At 36.9% G+C, this 18,287-nt stretch overlaps 1 protein-coding gene across 4 annotated transcripts in view; it reads left to right on the top strand.

The window, feature by feature from the left end:
* The window catches only part of Hil (peptidase hillarin), a 190,652-nt gene that overhangs the window by 104,740 nt on the left and 67,625 nt on the right, over positions 1 to 18,287 (top strand). For 2 of the 4 annotated variants that reach the window (XM_073956171.1, XM_073956172.1), the window contains 2 exons: positions 276 to 767; positions 1,146 to 1,470. In XM_073956171.1, coding sequence (XP_073812272.1) covers positions 1,273 to 1,470 — 198 coding nt within the window. In that variant the 5' untranslated portion in view covers positions 276 to 767; positions 1,146 to 1,272. Of the gene's footprint in view, positions 1 to 275; positions 1,471 to 18,287 lie in introns of all 4 variants that reach the window. The other 2 variants (XM_073956173.1, XM_073956169.1) reach the window with 2 other exon arrangements.

Here is an 18,287-nt window from a genome sequence, read left to right as displayed (position 1 = left end):
TCCATTCCATAATAATTTCACAAAACTATTAAAAAAACTAATTCCTCCGCGCAAATGAAATCGAATCATGTCTTCATTTTCATATACATAATTCGTTGAAGTAATTAAACGCCTTGTTGAATTTAAACATTCAAAATTCATATGAAATTAGCATTTAAAACATTTAAATGCCTCCAGTTTTGAGACATGCAAATATCGCTCAACAACAAAAACAACCAATTACTTTTTATGCCAATACTAATGAAGTTGTTATTTGTTATTCGTTTTCATTACAGATTTTGGAGCACGAAATATTTTGGATTTTGAAAAACAACAAATTCAAACGTAGGCAAATAAAAAACAGCTGGCAATAAACTCACTCACGCACTGGCAATTGCAATTGGCATGTAAACGTCGTGAACGTGGACGTGAGAAGAGTGTAAGCACACCAAAAACCGAAATCATAACAAATTTGCCCTGCGTAAAGTAGCAGAAACAGATTCGTTTGGGAGCCAACTGAAAATCCCAAACACGCACGCACCACACAACAAACAACATCAGTCATTGAACAAAAATAGCAACAAAACAAAATATTTGTGAAAAGAAGAAGTGAATAAACCCGCAGAGAGAAACCTTTACTGAAACGGCGAAATCTTCTCTTGTCTATGGGCCAAATAGAAAATTTCTGTTCAACGAAATTTTAGTTCAACACGGAACGTAAACAAGAAAAAGCCTACATGGGGAAGGAAGCAAAACAAAAAAACGAAAAAAATAAATACTAAAGCCAAGTGAAAACCTTTAAACAAACGTGATTGCATTTTAAAAATAATTTTAAAAAATAATAATGTAAAAAAAAAGAAATAATCAAAGCCAATAATCTATGAAAAAAGTTAATTGTGTTACAAACGAAAAAAAAGAAAGAAAATCCAATTTGTTATAGAATAATCCAGAAAAAATCGTATTTCTAAAATTTAATTGCAGCCATAACAAATCACCACACGTCAATAATTATTTTGCAGCAACAACAGCAATAAAAATATGTTCATTATCTTTGGTTGCATGCAACTCGACGCAAAACGCAATTCTTCTTCATTCATTCACCACCATCTCAGCATCATCTAAATTATCAGTTTCAAATGTATTTTTTTGTTTACCCCAACCTGCAGTGCCTTAGAGAAAAGAGAAGCAAAGCTGAAAAATATTACAATCCATAACATCACAGTGTAAATTTTGTGTTCAGTTTCGTTTAATTTTAATTTTGTGAAAATTCGACTCCTGCCCACCACTGCGCAAATGAAGAATATGTATCGACCAAATTTTTACGAATCAACGTGTCTGCGTTGCAATGAAACCGTCTATCAAGTGGATCGCGTAGGTCCTCTCAAAGATTTCACATTCTTCCATTCGGGTTGTTTCAAATGTGTCCATTGTGGAACGAAGCTGACGCTGAAAACATATTTCAACAATCAACATAAACAGGATGATAAGGAGGTAAGTTGTGGATGACAAATTATTATCGTATATTGTATTTTTATAATTCGTTTTAATGAAGGTTTGTGTCTTAAGTCTTTTGTTTCGTTTCACCAGTTCTTCACATTGATTTCACTGATCAAACTGATTTTTATACCCTCCATCAAATTTATACCCTCCATCATAAGAGGAAAATGTTTGTACGTTTGTTTGTAATTTATGGACTCGAAAACCACTGTACAGATCTTAATGAAAATTTGAGGGTATATTGAAAGTAAAATAGGCTATCTTGAATTTTGCAATTCCGCGCCTATCCGGAGACATAGCCTCAGGATCAGAGGTACCTCCAAGAAATTTAGATTTTATGTGCAGATATACAGTGCTGCTCAAAATATATGCAACTCAGATGCCTATATCACATTTAAAATATTTTTAGGGACATTTTGTGTTTTGAAATATATTTATTTTTGCAATTTGATTCTTTATTGACCATACTTTCAAGATTTAAAAAGTATTATTCAGTTTTTAACACTTATGTTACAGAAATGTGTGAAATATCGGAGGTTCACGTGTTTATCCTGCTCAAAACATACGCAACTCCTTGGTTCGTTGATTGTTGAGTTTTTGTATTGATTGGCATACGATGGTTTTTAATCAGAAGAAGGGGTCAAAAGTCTTTCATGAGGAATACATTTTATCCCGCCTATGTTTAATTTTGACAGACAAGTATGCCGAAAAAAAACATTTCTAATTTTTTAAGAAAAAAATTATGGTCCGAAATTTGTACCAAAGATATGCAAAAATGTTTATTTTGAAGCATTGTGGCGTTTTTCTATTGGGATAGCGTTTGCAATTTTGTTTTTTCAAAATAGTCTGGCTTAATCCCATTGTTGTTGTTTTAATATTTTAAAACAACTATTTTATTAGTGGAAAAGATTTGGTATTGTTCGCCAAGGGGTAAGGCAGGGAATACTATAGTTTCGATCCACGCCACTGGATCTCATCAGTTCCCTTGATTCTTGTTTGTGGATATTCTCCACCGAAGTTATTTTTCAATAACTTCTTCAACAAGAAACTTTTTATACCCAAACATCAATCGTCAGCTCGAAGTATAAAGGTAAGCAAAGAAAAAAGTTCAATGATAAGTTTTTCCTTGGCAACCTCATACAACTCCGACGAAAGTGTCTGCGAAAACAATTCAAACCTCTTCCACTTGTGTGTGTCGTCGAATTTCGACAAATGCGCACACCAAAATTTGGTTGGTCTGCTTTACAGCAAAAACAACACACGTCGTGCCAGTGTCTTCAATTTGAAGCATTGTGGAAGAGGTTTGAATTGTTTTCGCAGACACTTTCGTCGGAGTTGTATGAGGTTGCCAAGGAAAAACTTCTCATTGAACTTTTTTCTTTGCTTACCTTTATACTTCGAGCTGACGATTGATGTTTGGGTATAAAAAGTTTCTTGTTGAAGAAGTTATTGAAAAATAACTTCGGTGGAGAATATCCACAAACAAGAAACAAGGAAACTGATGAGATCCAGTGGCGTGGATCGAAACTATAGTATTCCCTGCCTTACCCCTTGGCGAACAATGCCAAATCTTTTCCACTAATAAAATATTTGTTTTAAAATATTAAAACAACAACAATGGGATTAAGCCAGACTATTTTGAAAAAACAAAATTAAAAATGTTTATTTCTGAAAATGGTGGATTCAACGAAATCCAAAAATAAATACAAGGTGGTGCAAAAGTAATCCTCCTATCAGAAAATGCTATAATTTTTGCGATTGGCCCCTAATGTCAGTTCTGTTTTAACATTTGTGTAGTAAACACATGCAAAATACACGTTAATAAACAATGTTACGCTACACTGCTCCAGAACGCGGTATATTGGTGACTATTTATTTGACCAATAATCGGTCGGTGACTTTGGCACAACGTGAATTTCGTCGCAGACGTTTAGCCGCTCGCTTCGAAGAGACTGGCACAACACGAGATGCTACCAGGCATGGTAGACCCCGGAGTATCCATTCTGCAGAGAATATTGCTGCTGTAGCCAAGGATGTCACGGAAGCGCCGTCGACATAGACCAGACGACGTACCACGCAAATGGGTATCAGTTGACGGTCTTTACAGCGAATTTTGGTACAATATTTGAAGATGTTTCCGTACAAAGTCCAGACGGTGCATCAGCTGTTAAATGCTGACCGCCAATCGCGTCTAACATACGATCAATCCATCCTTAATCACCACCAAGAGGAAGATTATTTTTTATCAACAATAATCATGAGTGATGAGGCGCTCCAGACTTCTTTTTGTGGGGCTTTTTGAAGTCGCGGGTTTATGTCAACAAGCCTCAGACTCTTTCAGCTCTTAAAGACAATATCCGCCAAGAATGTTAGGACCTATTGCCGGAAGTTTTGGCCAAAGTGATGTAAAATGCCATAAAAAGGGCTCAAATGACAATAAACTGTGGCGGCGGCCATTTATCTGATAACATATTCTCGACTTGATGTAAAAAAAATTAAAAGACCAAATAAAAATAATCCACAAGAAAAATCAAAGTTTTTCATATTTATACCCTACACCACTATGTGGAAAGGGTATTATAAGTTTGTTTTGGGAAAAATTCATGTAACACCGCGAAATATTCGTCGGAGACCCCCAATGTGGTATACCAATCTTCATATCTCGGCGAGATAAAGCGATTTTGAGATGTGTGTCCGTCCGTCCGTCCGTGTGTTCGTCTGTCCATTATAAATTATAATCAAACTCCAGGCCGGAATTATGGACCGATCGTCACGAAATTTGGTATGGAGGTCGGTTTCACATCAGAATATATCGCTATTTTAATTGGTGGTGATCGTAAAATATTTAGCGGGTGAAATGGACCAAAAACAAAATTTTTATCCGATTTTGTAGCTGCTCTGTAGGTCGCAATAATAGTCCGATCGCCTCGAAATTTTAAATACGGTAACAGTATATGACAAAGAAGAAGTTTGAAATTTGAGATGGCGATCAGATAATATTTAGAGGGTTAAATGGACCACAACTTTTATGTGAAAATTGTGAATATTTTTAATAAACAGCTTATATCTTTGTTCCTGAAAGACACATTTCCCACTCGTGAGTTATATCTGGAAGACGATCTATTGACCTTTCAATTGATGTCAATTATGTGGATGTACGTGATCAGATAACAGAGTTACAGTCTAATATATCCAGTTTTTTGTTTGCAGTGTAATCAGAAACCCGCTAGAGGACGCAATTATAGCTCAATAGTCGCGAAATTTTGCACGAGGTAAGAGTTTAACTTGAAGAAAATGCCTATAATTTTGCATGATGATCTGATATTATTTAGCGGTTGACAGACACCATTACTTTTGTATGAAAAATATACAAATTTTATTTTTGGTTCATATTTTGATTCCTGGAGGGCATATACCGGCAAAGTAGCCTACATATGGAATAATAACTACTGACCTTTCCCCTGATTCAAATTGCAATAATGTGTCTGCTAGGTAACGCACCTACTGCCTGATATATAATGTGTTTTGTGCAGAGAACCACAATTTCCTCCCATGCTACAAATTGTCTCTTTCATGACAGAGAAATTTTCAGTTCAGTTGTCAAATTGGATTTTTATACAAATATTGCAACATGGGGTCGCCTCGCCACCTATTTTATACCTCAGGATTTAGGGTAAAGGGGATACAAACAAAATACGACCAAATATGTGTCTCATTGAAATAATGGTTTTAGACCCAAGTATATTTGGACGAAATTCGTTTCAGACAATTTGGAGTCTATTTAGCGCTGTCCGTTCACGATAACTCTCGAACATATCTACCGATTAGAACCAAATTTTATACAACGTAATATTTTGCCCAAACTTTGTTTAAGTTCGAATGTAGGCTATGTCGGTCCACACCTCCCCCAAAAAGTTCAAAATTGTTTTCGAAAAATAGTGTGAACGGTAACTGGCGAACTGAGTAATCGATTTGCTCCAAACTTTCCATATATTATTATTCCTTCCAGATATAGATCGGATAAGACTATATCGGTCCCTAGGGTACCTGCCACACAAAATTCGGAAAAGGGAAATTTAAGAGTCCTCTCGAATTGTTTTGAATTTTCTTCAGCAGATTGTACTTGCGCCGCAAATCCGCAAGTTAACTCTCAAGGGGATTTTCTGATTGGTCGAAACTTTGCACATCGTATTATTTCATCCAGTCATGTGTCAGGTCAGAATATGGACTATATCGGTCCGTCCTTCGAGGATCTCCCACACAAAATTTGGGAAAAGTGCAGTTTGAGGACCCGTATCGGATTTATTTGCTCATTATTTTCTTTTCTTTTTTTTGAAGAAGAATGTCCTTTTTGCTATCCCTTTTCTGGTCCCTTTCCCGGGGTAAGTCATACTTCATGAGATTATAGTCCAGAAGTTCCAAAATCCCCTGCCGGCTCCAACTAAAATTACAAATCTGAAAAAATAATTCTCAAACTTTTCCAAAACTCAGAAGTTAGCTTACTAAAATTGATTTGGTATAGCCCCATATTACGATACCTACAGATTCCCCGTATTTTGAAGCAAACTCGTGTTACATCTTCTATCTTCTTTACTGTATAATTGAACATGAATAATTTTGGGATTTAAAAATTTGTTTGCATGCATGTTCTTGAATTTCTATTCATTGTTATTTATTTCTACCGGTATAAAATATATTTTTGATATCACAATATATAATTTTCGAATATTTTTTAGAAATGTAAAATTTATATATTTTTCCACAAACATCCCAGTAAAGACAAGGGAGGCTTCTCTTATATCAATGGATTCATATTAAGTTATTGATATGTGACCTATTTTTTTTATCGCCGAGTCCGAACGGCGTGTCCTAAGTTGCCACTTGTAGAGACGTTTTTCATGGCTGAAATACTCAGGAAATAAGGGGTATTTTGTAACTGTAGGCAATTTGATGGGAATCGAACCCGGACATCCAGCGTGCAAGTTGGTTGCACATAGCTAATTCCTACAGGTTGTGGTGTAGGGTATCACATGGTCGGCCCCGTCCGACTATAGCCTTTGCTTACTTGTTTGAAATGAAATATGAAATAATTGACAAGAATTGTGATATACCCTCGTTAGCATAAATGCCGAGGGTATAATTACCATTTGTAGGGAGAGGAAGGCCCCCCTCTCGCTACGTCGGTGAGTAAAACAACAAGGGTCTTTTAATGGCGACTTCCGGAACGATAAAAGTGGTTATCGACAGGTTGAGTACTTAATTAAATTATTCGACTCCTGCCACATCCATCTTTTCCGTATTACCATTATTCTGTTTGGATGTGGATTTTATATGACGCCTTTGATATCATTGACTACTTGCACTTTCGATAGATGAGTTGACCTTTCCGCCTTCTAGTATCGCCATGTTACACTTTTTCAAAACAAAAAAGTTTCCTTTACCGCTTTTATAAAGCAATCGGTTAAGGAATATATAACTGCAGATGTGGTATTTTATTCGCTAAGTTTAATTGGTTCTTCCATTGAGGCTTCCGATCTCATCCGATATGTGGCTAATCTTTTATCCATCAGGGTGAGGAGGTTGCAGTTCCTACTTTAAATTCATAAAAGAGTGTTGGTAGCATATCCTTCAAATTTTGGTGAGCTGACACACATCTGCGAGACATGCGCACTTGAAACATTGCACCAGTGCCTTTATACCCTCTAGCACATAATGTAGTAACTCTACGAAATAATTATTGTAAGCCCAAAAAGTTCTTGATCACTAGAAAAGTTTTTGGCCTAACGATGAAAACGCTAATATTTACCATCAAAAATAGTTTTTATTGTTTTCCTAAGTCGTCCCCAGTATGATTTATATACTTTTTCATGCGCTCAAACCAATTGTTGAATCACTTTTTCCACTCCGATTGAGACAGCTCCAAAACATGGTTTTTGAACGCTTTTATAGCTTTATATATTGAATCCCCAGTCAGGGCTGTACGACGGATGACCCATCAATTCCACGTTTTGTTCGGTCAAGCAGGCGCTAGTTTGAATCGATGTGGTAGAGCTCGTATTGTTATGGTGCAAAATGATTCGTCTTCTCTTGTTCGTTTTCCGAATTTGTCAGGAGACTTCAGGCAAACAAATTGTAGTGTACCACTCAGAATTAACAGTCCCATATTTTTTAAGCCATATCGTCATTCCGAAGAAACAGGCGACCATTTGCTTCGAAGTGCTTCTTCCATGAACTTCTTTCGTTAGATTTGGCTCGCTTTCGAAGACCTAAACGGTCGATTCCTGTTTGGTTTCGGGTTCCTTAGCATAGATCCAAGGTCCGTCGTCTTCCTGCACCGCAATCATTTATAGTTTCAATATGTTGTTTACATTTTCAGTGTTGCATAGTGTAAGTCATCTGCGAAGGTAACAAATGGTAAGAGTTGTAACCCTAGAGTTTGGAGCACTGATAACACAAAAGTCTACATTTAAGACCGGATGTATGTAAAACCTATAAAATTGAAATTTAAATGTAATTATGTCAATTTCTCGAGAATTTTGACTGTAATTCCAGTTTTTGCTGCATAAACAACTTGCTTGCCACGAATTACAGTAATAGATCCACTTGTGGTTATAGCCCCATAGAATGGTACTGTGCAAGTTAAGGGGGTCGATTTTCCGCAGATAGTAATAATATAAAACAAGTAAGAAAGCGTTAAGTTCGGCCAGGCCGAACTTGTTATACCCTCCAACACGAAGTAAAATGGAATAATTAGTTTCCTTTCGTGTATGAAGAACACTTAATACCAAATTTCCTGTATTTCGGTTAGAAAATGTGGCTAAAACTTAAAAAAAAACCGAAAATCGAGAAGTACGCTTTTATGGGGATATAGGAAGACGTGGACCTATACTGATAATACTCTTCTGGAATATTGTATAACCCCTTGGAAGACTAAATAACGAGTTGCAGTAATTTCGGTGGGATATTGTCGTCACAACCTTCAACATTCTAAGTGTGCTATATCGAAACGTGGATCTATACCGACGAATTTTATTCGGAAATGGGGGCAATATGTTCAGACAAATTTCTGGGGAACAGTTTTTATCACCAATGAAGACTTAATACCAAATTTCAGCCATTTCGGTGGAACATTGAGGCCACAACGTTCAAACCGAAAATCGGGAGGTACCGTTCTATGGGGCTATATGAAGACGTGGACCTATACCGACACATTTAAAGGAGAAAGTTGAGTACCCTCAACGAAGTCTAAATACCAAATTTCAGCCATTTCGGAGGAATATTGAGGCCACACCTTCAAAATACCGAAAATCGGGAGCTACCGTTCTATGGGGACTATATGAAGGCGTGGACCTATACCGACAAATTTTTTATACCCCCAACGAAGTCTGAGTACCAAATTTCAGCCATTTCGGTGTGATAATGAAGCTAAAACCTTCAAAATACCGAAAATCGGATGGTACCGTTCTATGGGGGCTATATGAAGGCGTGGACCGACACCGACTAAATTCTAAGGGGGGGAAAGTTTTATACCCCCAACGAAGTCTAAGTACCAAATTTCAGCCATTTCGGTGTGATAATGAAGCTAATCCCTTCAAAATACCGAAAATCGGGTGGTACCATTCTATGGGGGCTATCTCAAAACGTGGACTAATATAGCCCATTTGCAATACCAATCATCCTAGGAGTAATAGAAACATCTATACCAAATTACAAAGCTCTATCTTAAAAATTGAGAGCTGTATCTTGATTTCAAAAGACGGACGGACGGACTGACGGACATGGTTAGGTCGACTTTTACCCTGATCAAGACCCTATAATCTCCGATAAATATTTGGATGTGTTACAAACGGAATGACAAATTTAATTATACCCTCCATAGTATGGTGGAGGGTATAATAATCTTTAACGCATCAACAATCATCCAAACAAATACGAAGTTGGCATCGATGAGTAACTCAATTAAAAGCGTCATGGGATTGAAGTTTACGGATAAAGTTATACCCACAAAGACTTCGAAAAAGCACACAATTTAAAGCAATCGATTTAGTTTTGTTGAAAATGATTTTAAAATAATTTTTTTATTTCGGTGCCGTGACATAACTCCCAACGGACATAACTCCCAAAACGATTTTGGGAGTTATGTCCGCCTTGGTTTGCGGACATAACTCCCAAATTTTTTGGGAGCTATGTCCGACACCTCTTAGCGGACATAAGTCCCAATGGGAGTTATGTCCGTTTTTAAAATTTAAGTGATTTTTTTAAATACAATTTTTATTTCAAATGTATAAGAAAAAAATTAAAAATGAACTTTAAGTTCATATGCATTTTTCATTTCATAAAATAATTTATAATTGATTTAACATTTTTGAGAAAATTAAGTACAAAATAAGTAGTTGCCACCTCAATCGAATTATATTCAAAATTTGCCTTCCAACCTAAACGAAAAATGCTGCCTACAGGAAAATAAAAAGTTTTTGTTAAAATTCGCAGATACTTTCTGAAAAAAGGCAAGCGCCGCTGCACAGAGGGGAAACATAGGCCTAAAGTTGCTCAAAACTCAAAATATGAAAATAGTTTTTTATGAAAAAAATGTTGATAAACGGCAACCAGACTCTTTTCTACATTTGCTATAACCATCCTCGACTTTGTAAGATTAACCAATCATATGCAGCAGTCGATTGAACTCAGCCATACTGAAAACAAAAAGTAAATTTTCGAAAACTAAGAAATTAGGTGAACATTAAAATGACATTATTTTCGCGAAAATTTATATTTTTCAAGATTTATTGTTTTTGTACAGTCTCCGAACAAGACTAGCATTTAAAATTTTCAGATTTATTTTACATCTTTGCTCTTTAATAATGGTGATACATATCCTCTTTATGAAAATTTTTTATGATCATTTTTAAGATTACTACAATTTCAATAGTGAAAAAGTCTATTTCCCCGTCGTTTCCCGACCATAGTTTCTTCTAATGTTTTATGCGCTTGAGTCTCAAATATCAGATTCAATTATAAAAAATTGCGCATATTTGCGCCATTCCGAAAAAATCTAATTTTTCTTAACTAAAATATGAAATATTTTTATATGGAATTGCAAGGTTTACTCACACTAAATTTTGTTCCACCTTATAACAGGGGCTCTTATTTATCAGAATAAACCAACACCTATCAAATATGTTTGCATTATTCAGAAACCTTCACGGCTTTTCTCATGTAAATTGAGAAAAATTTAATTTAAGTAAGTTTCAAAAAATAAAATTTGGACTAAAATATTTGTATATGGGACTATATATACATCTGTACCGATTTGTTTGAAAATTGGCTCAATGTGTTTTTAGGCTAGTTCAGGTTGCATGTGTCAAATTTCAGTGATTTTGGTGCATTTTTATCTCATATCAGATGCGAATATATATGGAAGCTGCATCCAAATCTGGACCGATTTTCATTATTTTCTATAGGATTAATCCTTGTACAGAAGATATGCTTTGTGCAAAATTTTATATCAATCCGACTATAAATGAGCTTTCTAGGGCTTTTGATCAACTTTTAACACAAATTTCCCCTCTGTGCGCTGGCGAAAATATTTTTAAAAAATCGCGCGAGTTTTTACAAAAATATTTTTACATTGCGCGATTTTTTACAAAAATATTTTCACAACTTAAGAAAATATTTTTTTTTTTGCTAAAATATCCAAATACTTTCTGAAAAAAGAAAAGCGCCGCAGGAGAAAATATTTTTGAAAAAATCTCGCGATTTTTTACAAAAATATTTTCACAATTTAAGAAAATAAAAACTTTTTGCAAAAATATTCAAATACTTTCTGAAAAAAGAAAAGCGCCGCAGGCGAAAATATTTTTGAAAAAATCGCGCGATTTTTTACAAAAATATTTTCACAATTTAAGAAAATAAAAACTTTTTGTAAAAATATTCAAACACTTTCTGAAGAACGAAAAGCGCCGCAGGCGAAAATGTTTTTGAAAAAATCGCGCGATTTTTTCAAAATCATTTTCACAATTTAAGAAGATAAAAAGTTTTTGTAAAAAATATTCAAATACTTTCTGAAACACGAAAAGCGCCGCAGGCGAAAATATTTTTGAAAAAATCGCGCGATTTTTTACAAAAATATTTTCACAGTTTAAGAAGATAAAAAGTTTTTGTAAATATATTCGCGATTTTTTACAAAAATATTTTCACAATTTAAGAAAATAAAAAGATTTTGTAAAAGTAGTTTAAGAAGATAAAAAGTGTTTGTACAATTATTCAAATACTTTCTGAAAAACGAAAATATTTTTAAATAAATAACTTCTCCTAACTGCTACTTACATCATTTCGGGCATAATTTCGCTTTTAAGTAATTTTATGAAATCAGGAGGATTTTGTGGATACTTCAGGATTGGTTGGCACTTAGGCCTTCTAAAATGTATAATTCCGCTTACATTCTAACTTCTACTCTAAAATTTAAAAAAAAATGTATAACTATAAATTTCAAAATTAAGCAAAGAAATAATTTATAAATTAAGAAAAAATCGTTGGGAGTTATGTCCGCAATTTTTTTGGGTGTTATGTCCGCTTTTCTTCACGGACATAACTCCCAACGAATTTTGGGACTTATGTCCGCAAAGGGCAGCGGACATAACGCCCAAAATCATTTTGGGAGTTATGTCCGTGTGAGTTATGTCCGGGCACCTTTTATTTCAATATTTTTTTTCCAAACTAAATCAAATATTGTAGGAAAAACCAAAAAAAAATGCGAAAACTATTTTTCAGACTGTTTATCTTTGATCAGTGGTGCATAGCTAGCTGTTGGTCTGCCCAAGCGTTATAACGCCCGCAGTTTCCTTTTTTGTAGCGGCAGCAGCAGTAGTTGTTGGTTACGTAAAATTTTATGGATAGCTTGTTTTCTTGATGAAATACACCGCTTCAAGCAGTTTTGACTGTTTTCATTTTTTTTCTCTCAATGGAAACCCAAAGATAACTATGTGCATATATACATATATGTATATACGAATATACATACAATGTAATCACATTCTCGTACTTTTCAGTTACAAATACCTTCTATGGAATGTCGACTCGTATGTTTGTATGTGTTTTGTATTATTTGCCACTTTATTATTGCCGGTCTAATCAAAAGTCAACGGCTCAGCCTTATTTAGTTACGGCTGGACAACGACATAGATTCACGTTTTTAGACTTGTCTCAGTAACTGCCTACCACAAACTGAATATAACTGCTGCTGCTGGTGCTGCTGCTCCGTTTGGTGTTGATGTCTCTTGCCAATCAATCACAACAATTCACCTACATATTATGCAGTTTATTATTTCTAGATTGCAACAAATTAATTCAACAACAACAACAAAAACTGCGCTAGACAAATTAATAGGAAACACCTTAATAGTTGCAATAGCAACGAGACATGTAATGATGATAATTATCGATATGCTATTAAGGGTACTTATTGTCATTACATATACGTAAGTTGACGAATGAATTAAGTCGGTAACTTTTAGATTAGAGTTCCTGTAAAGATTTTTTTTATTTATTTTCGAGAAAAGAAGCAAAACATAAGAGACTTGGAACCTACTTCTATTTTTTTCTACAACTTCTACTTTATCTTATGTCAAATTTTCATGCTGATATCTCTAAAACTCAACGAGTTATAGGTCATTTACTACGAGTTTGACATAATTCAAGCTCTCCAAACTTAAAACCCGTTTTTCTCGAAACGGGATTTTTTGAGATGTGTCACTCTTTGAGTAAATGAGCGATATGTATTTAGGAAATGTAGCCTAAAATATGCTAACGGATTTCACCTCTAACAAATGTCATTTTGTCTAGTCGGAAAATATCATTTTTTATTACTTTCTAGAAAGAACAAATTAATATATTTTTATGATATGTGGACATTTAGAAATCTTGAAGATAAACACTTTTTATAGCGGAAAATGCTTTTAAGAGAGTATTAAGATAAATAAATTATCAGGTAACACTGGTCGTATACTTACCGACATAATGCATACGTCACAGTGGTTATAAATGTAACCCACAGTTTTATGCTGCTAGAACTCTTTTTGCCGTCAACAACAAAAATCGGCAAAATGAAAATATCTATAATGTCTGTACTTAACGAACATTTTCGATAAGTTGGCGCTCAAAATAAAGTAGTCGCAAAGCTTTCCCATAAATCAGCTGTTTGTAGTGGGTGAATGAAAGCCTAGCTAAAATTCGGATAAAAGCTAAATTATTCAAAACCCGTCTTATCGGAGCATGAAGTCAGGCCCCGACGATCGAACGGAAAAAGCTCTCAAATGATGCGGAGGAGGTACCTGAATGAATGGTTCGACGTAGTCCATTTTGGAAGTATATTTTATTTTGGGAGTCATTTTAGTTGACCACCGTATAACTTAGAGGCTTTGAACCACTATATCAGGAAACATTGATTTGCCGTATATCACTGTAAACATGACCAAAAGGAGTAGTATCGGTATAATTTCCAAAGGACATTTGACCAGATCCTAAACTGCACTTAAAAAATTTTGAACTTTTGTGTGGGAAGTACCCTAAGCAGGAGGACTATATGGACAATTTTCGAAATTAAACTACATTTGGACAAAATATTAGGAAATCCAAAGTTTCGACCAAATCGGTTGCTCCTTTCAACAAATATAGCGCGTACCATTTTAGCGAAAAGTTTGGAACTTTTGTGGGGGAGGTACCCGACCGATAATGGCTTATCTTCGGCCTTATACTTGGTTTGGTCAAAATATTATGAAGCCCAAATTTAGGACAATCGGCTGGTCTTTTCGAGAGGTATCGTGCGATCCAACCACTACCCATTGCAACATACGGATTTTTTTATAACTTTCTGATCATTTCTTCAGGTATTATTGACTTGAATTGTTACTTCTTCTTATTTCACAACTGATGTTGTTTGTTGTGTTTATGGCAGTGCCGAGGTAGACGAAGTCTTTAACTACCTCAAAATTATAGGTACCAACTTCCACAGTTGGTCCGAGCTCTATGGACGCTTTGCGCGTCGACACCATCAATTTGGTCTTTTCGCCGTTTACCGCCAGTCCCACTTTCGCAGATTCTGCTTCGATCTTCCTAAAGGTATCAGTTACTTCCTTTACTGATCGTCCCATGATGTCTATGTCATCAGCATAGGCAAGTAACATGTGGCTATTGGTGTAAATTGTGCCATTTCTTTTGACATTTGCATCTCGTATTACCTTTTCCAGCAAAATGTTGAATAGGTCACACGAAAGGCTGTCTCCTTGTCTGAAACCTCTTTTGGTACAAAATTCTTCGGAGAGTTTCTTTCCAATTTTAACTGAGGACCTAGTATCAGTTAAAGTCATCTTACAAAGCCGGATGAGCTTTGCGGGGATACCAAATTCAGACATTGCGTGGAATACCTTTGATCGGAGGGGACTGTCGAATGCTGCTTTATAATCGACAAAAAGGTGAAATATGTCGATCTGCATCTCTTGGGTCTTCTCTAGGATTTGCGGCAGGGTAAATATCTGGTCAATGGTGGACTTGCCAGGTCTAAAGCCACATTGGTATGGTCCAATTATTTCGTTGACCATTGGCTTTAGTCGTTCGCACAATATCCCTGACACTATCTTATAGGCAATAGGGAGAAGACTTATGCCCCTATAGTTTGAGCATACAGTCTTATCTCCTTTCTTGTGGACGGGACATAGGATGGATAGGATAGGGTCCAATCGTCGGGTACGCGTTCTTCCTGCCAGATGGTGCTAACTAGCTGATGCATACACCTTATCAGCGCGTCGCCTCCGGTTTAAACAGCTAGGTTGGTAAGCCATCGGCTCCTGCTGCTTTATTATTCTTCAGCCGGTTGATTGCTGTTTTTACCTCATCTTGGCCGGGCGGTATACATTCTATACCATCTTCTGGGATTGGATCTGTGGTATCATCGTCTTCGCTACTATTGGATACCAGCAGATTGGAGAAATGTTCCTACCATATCCTGAGCACGCTATCTGTATCTGTTACCAGATTACCTTGCTGGTCTCTACAGGAGGATGTGCCTGTACCAAAGTCATCTGTTTGATGTTTCACTCTTTGGTAGAATTTTCGGACATCATTCTGGCTCCTGCAAATCTCGATTTTTTCAAACTCCCGCTTTTCCATTTCTCTCTTTTTCTTGCGGAAAAGACGTTTCTCTTCTCTCCTTTTCTCCCGATATCTCTCTCGCGCGCTACGCGTTGCTACTGATTGCAGAGTAGCTCTATATGCCGCATTTTTCTCTTCGGTAGCAGCGCGACACTCCTGGTCATACCATGAATTCCTTTGTGGAGGTCTCTGGAATCCAGGTATGGATTTTGCGGCTGTTTGCATGGAGTGGGCAATATGTTGCCATTGTGTAGTTATGTTATCTGGACAAGGAGTGCTCGCGTTAAGCAATTGGGCTAGTTGAGTGGAATATGCTGTGGCTATCTGTTGTGTATGCAGCCTATCGATGTCCAACTTCTGCGTTGAGTCTGTTCGTGCTTTATTTGCAACGTTTAGACGGGTACGTACCTTTGCTGCAACAAGGTAGTGGTCCGAATCAATGTTTGCGCCTCGGAACGATCGTACATCCAACACGCTGGATGAATGTCTTCCATCTATTACAACATGATCAATTTGATTACTTGTTCTTTGATCTGGAGACAGCCAGGTGCCCTTATGAATATCGAGAAGATTAAATCTGGTACTGCTAACTACCAGTGTTTTTGCAGCTGCAAAGTCTATCAGCCTCATACCATTTTCAGATGTTTCACTGTGGAGACTGAATTTCCCGACTGTTGGGCCAAAGATATTCTCCTTTCCAATTTTGGCATTAAAATCGCCTGGAATGATTTTAATGTCATAGGCAGGGCAACGGTCATATGTTTCTTCTAAGCGCTCGTAAAATATATCTTTGGTCTGTTCGTCCTTTTCTTCAGTGGGAGCATGAGCACAAATAAAGCTGATGTTGAAGAATTTAGCTTTTATTCGAATTGCAGCGTCTTTCTTTCACTGGGGTGATTTTTTAGTCTCCGACTAACTACGAATCTGCAACCAAACTCATGGCAGCTATGATACAGTACGTCACCTTTAGGTGTTGTTGTGACGCCTTTCCCAGTCCATCGTATTTCCTGTGTGGCAGTAATATCGGCCTTGTATTTTTCAAGTACGTCTGCCAATGCGAAGACTGCACCTTCTCTATAAAGACTGCGAACATTCCAGGTGCAGATTCGCAGATCATGGTCCTTAAAACGTTTGCGGGGTTCGTCAACTTTAGAGGGTTTCTTTTCTTTCTTTTTTTCATAGTAGGATGTTTTTTCTAGGGGAGGGTTACTAACCCGACGCCCAAACCCAAGTTTTTAACGTTCTTATGGGTGAACGCGCGGCACATGTTAGCTCACTACCTTTAACGGGTGTTAAAGGCAGTTCCCTAGGTGACACCACGGGGAGGTCAGTGTCCACTTGAGATGAAAGAGGGACCAAGATAAATCCTGGGCTTTGCCATGTTAAAGCCGGTCAAGACCGTTGCTTGGTATCATTCATCTCCTACGTCACCCGATCTTAATCTGCACGTTTCCGAAAATGTGTGTTGGAGATACCCGAAGGAGTGGACCGATTTGCGAAAATATTATGATGTGCAAAGTATGGATCAAATCGGTTACTGCCTTCGGAAAGTTAAAAGTTTTTAACTTTTGTAAGGGGGAAGTACATAAAAGATTGGACCTATATGGGTCATCTTTGAACTTAAAATAAGTTTGGACAAAATATTACGAAGGCCAAATTTTGGAAGAAATCGGTTGATCAGTTCAAGAGTTATTGTGCTTTCCAGCCACTAGACATGGTGGGGTTTTTTAAACCTTACGTGCCATGTTCTTAGGAAGTATGGACTTGCCTCTGATAAAACTTGTACCGTCGTAATGGGGGCAGCGAATACAAGTTGCTACAACGAAAATCAAAGCGACTCGAGAGCAGACCCTTAAGTAAACTTTTCCGAAATTTTGTGTGGGAGGTACCCGAAGGAGTGGATCGATAGGGTCCATATTAAAACCTCATCTATGTCTGGTAGGAATATCACTATATGCAAAGTATGGACAAAATCGGTTACGACCTTTAACAGATAAAGTGCACACAATTTCCCCGAATATTTTTGAACTTTAGTGGGTGAGGTACCTGAAGAAGTGGACCGATATAGTTTGAAATGCAAAAACCGTATGGTGCATGATGACTTCAATGTTCATCATGAGCTTTGGCATTCCGTCTAAGGCATTGACAAGAGGAGTACAGCGCTGGCCGAGCAAATAGCTCCATGTTAGCAGCAAATAGCTCACGCTGAACACAGACGTTCCTACGAGGATAAGAGGAGATTGGCACAGTTCGTCAGACATCACCACTCATCACATCACCAAGACACGTGCCACGTCCTGGCAAACCGTAATTTCCTCTGGCTCAGACTACCGCCCTATCATCGTCTGTGTCAACAGACCATCCTACCTTAAACATTTAAAAACCGTAGTTTTCTGAACCATGGAAAAGCTGATTGGCAAGGCTTCAATTTATCAATCAGCACATCATAGGGCTGTCTATTCCCTCAGATTTCGGAATGCTGAGAGAATTTTCCGGGACATCATCAAAGCTGTAGCCGCTCGCTATTGTTCGAATACCCGAAATTAGACCAAGTTTCCCATCAGAGACAACGGGACTAGCAAATGAGCGTGATGAGCTTCGTTGTACGAACTTTGGCGACTTAAGACTTAGCGTACCTAGGTTAAAGTTGACGGTTAAATCACTCT

The sequence above is a fragment of the Musca autumnalis genome, unplaced genomic scaffold (genome assembly GCF_047663935.1).
Source record: "Musca autumnalis isolate F117 unplaced genomic scaffold, ASM4766393v1 scaffold_5, whole genome shotgun sequence".
NCBI lineage: Eukaryota > Metazoa > Arthropoda > Insecta > Diptera > Muscidae > Musca > Musca autumnalis.
The sequence above is the reverse complement of the archived record's forward strand: the minus strand, read 5'-3'. Positions and strand labels throughout refer to the sequence as shown.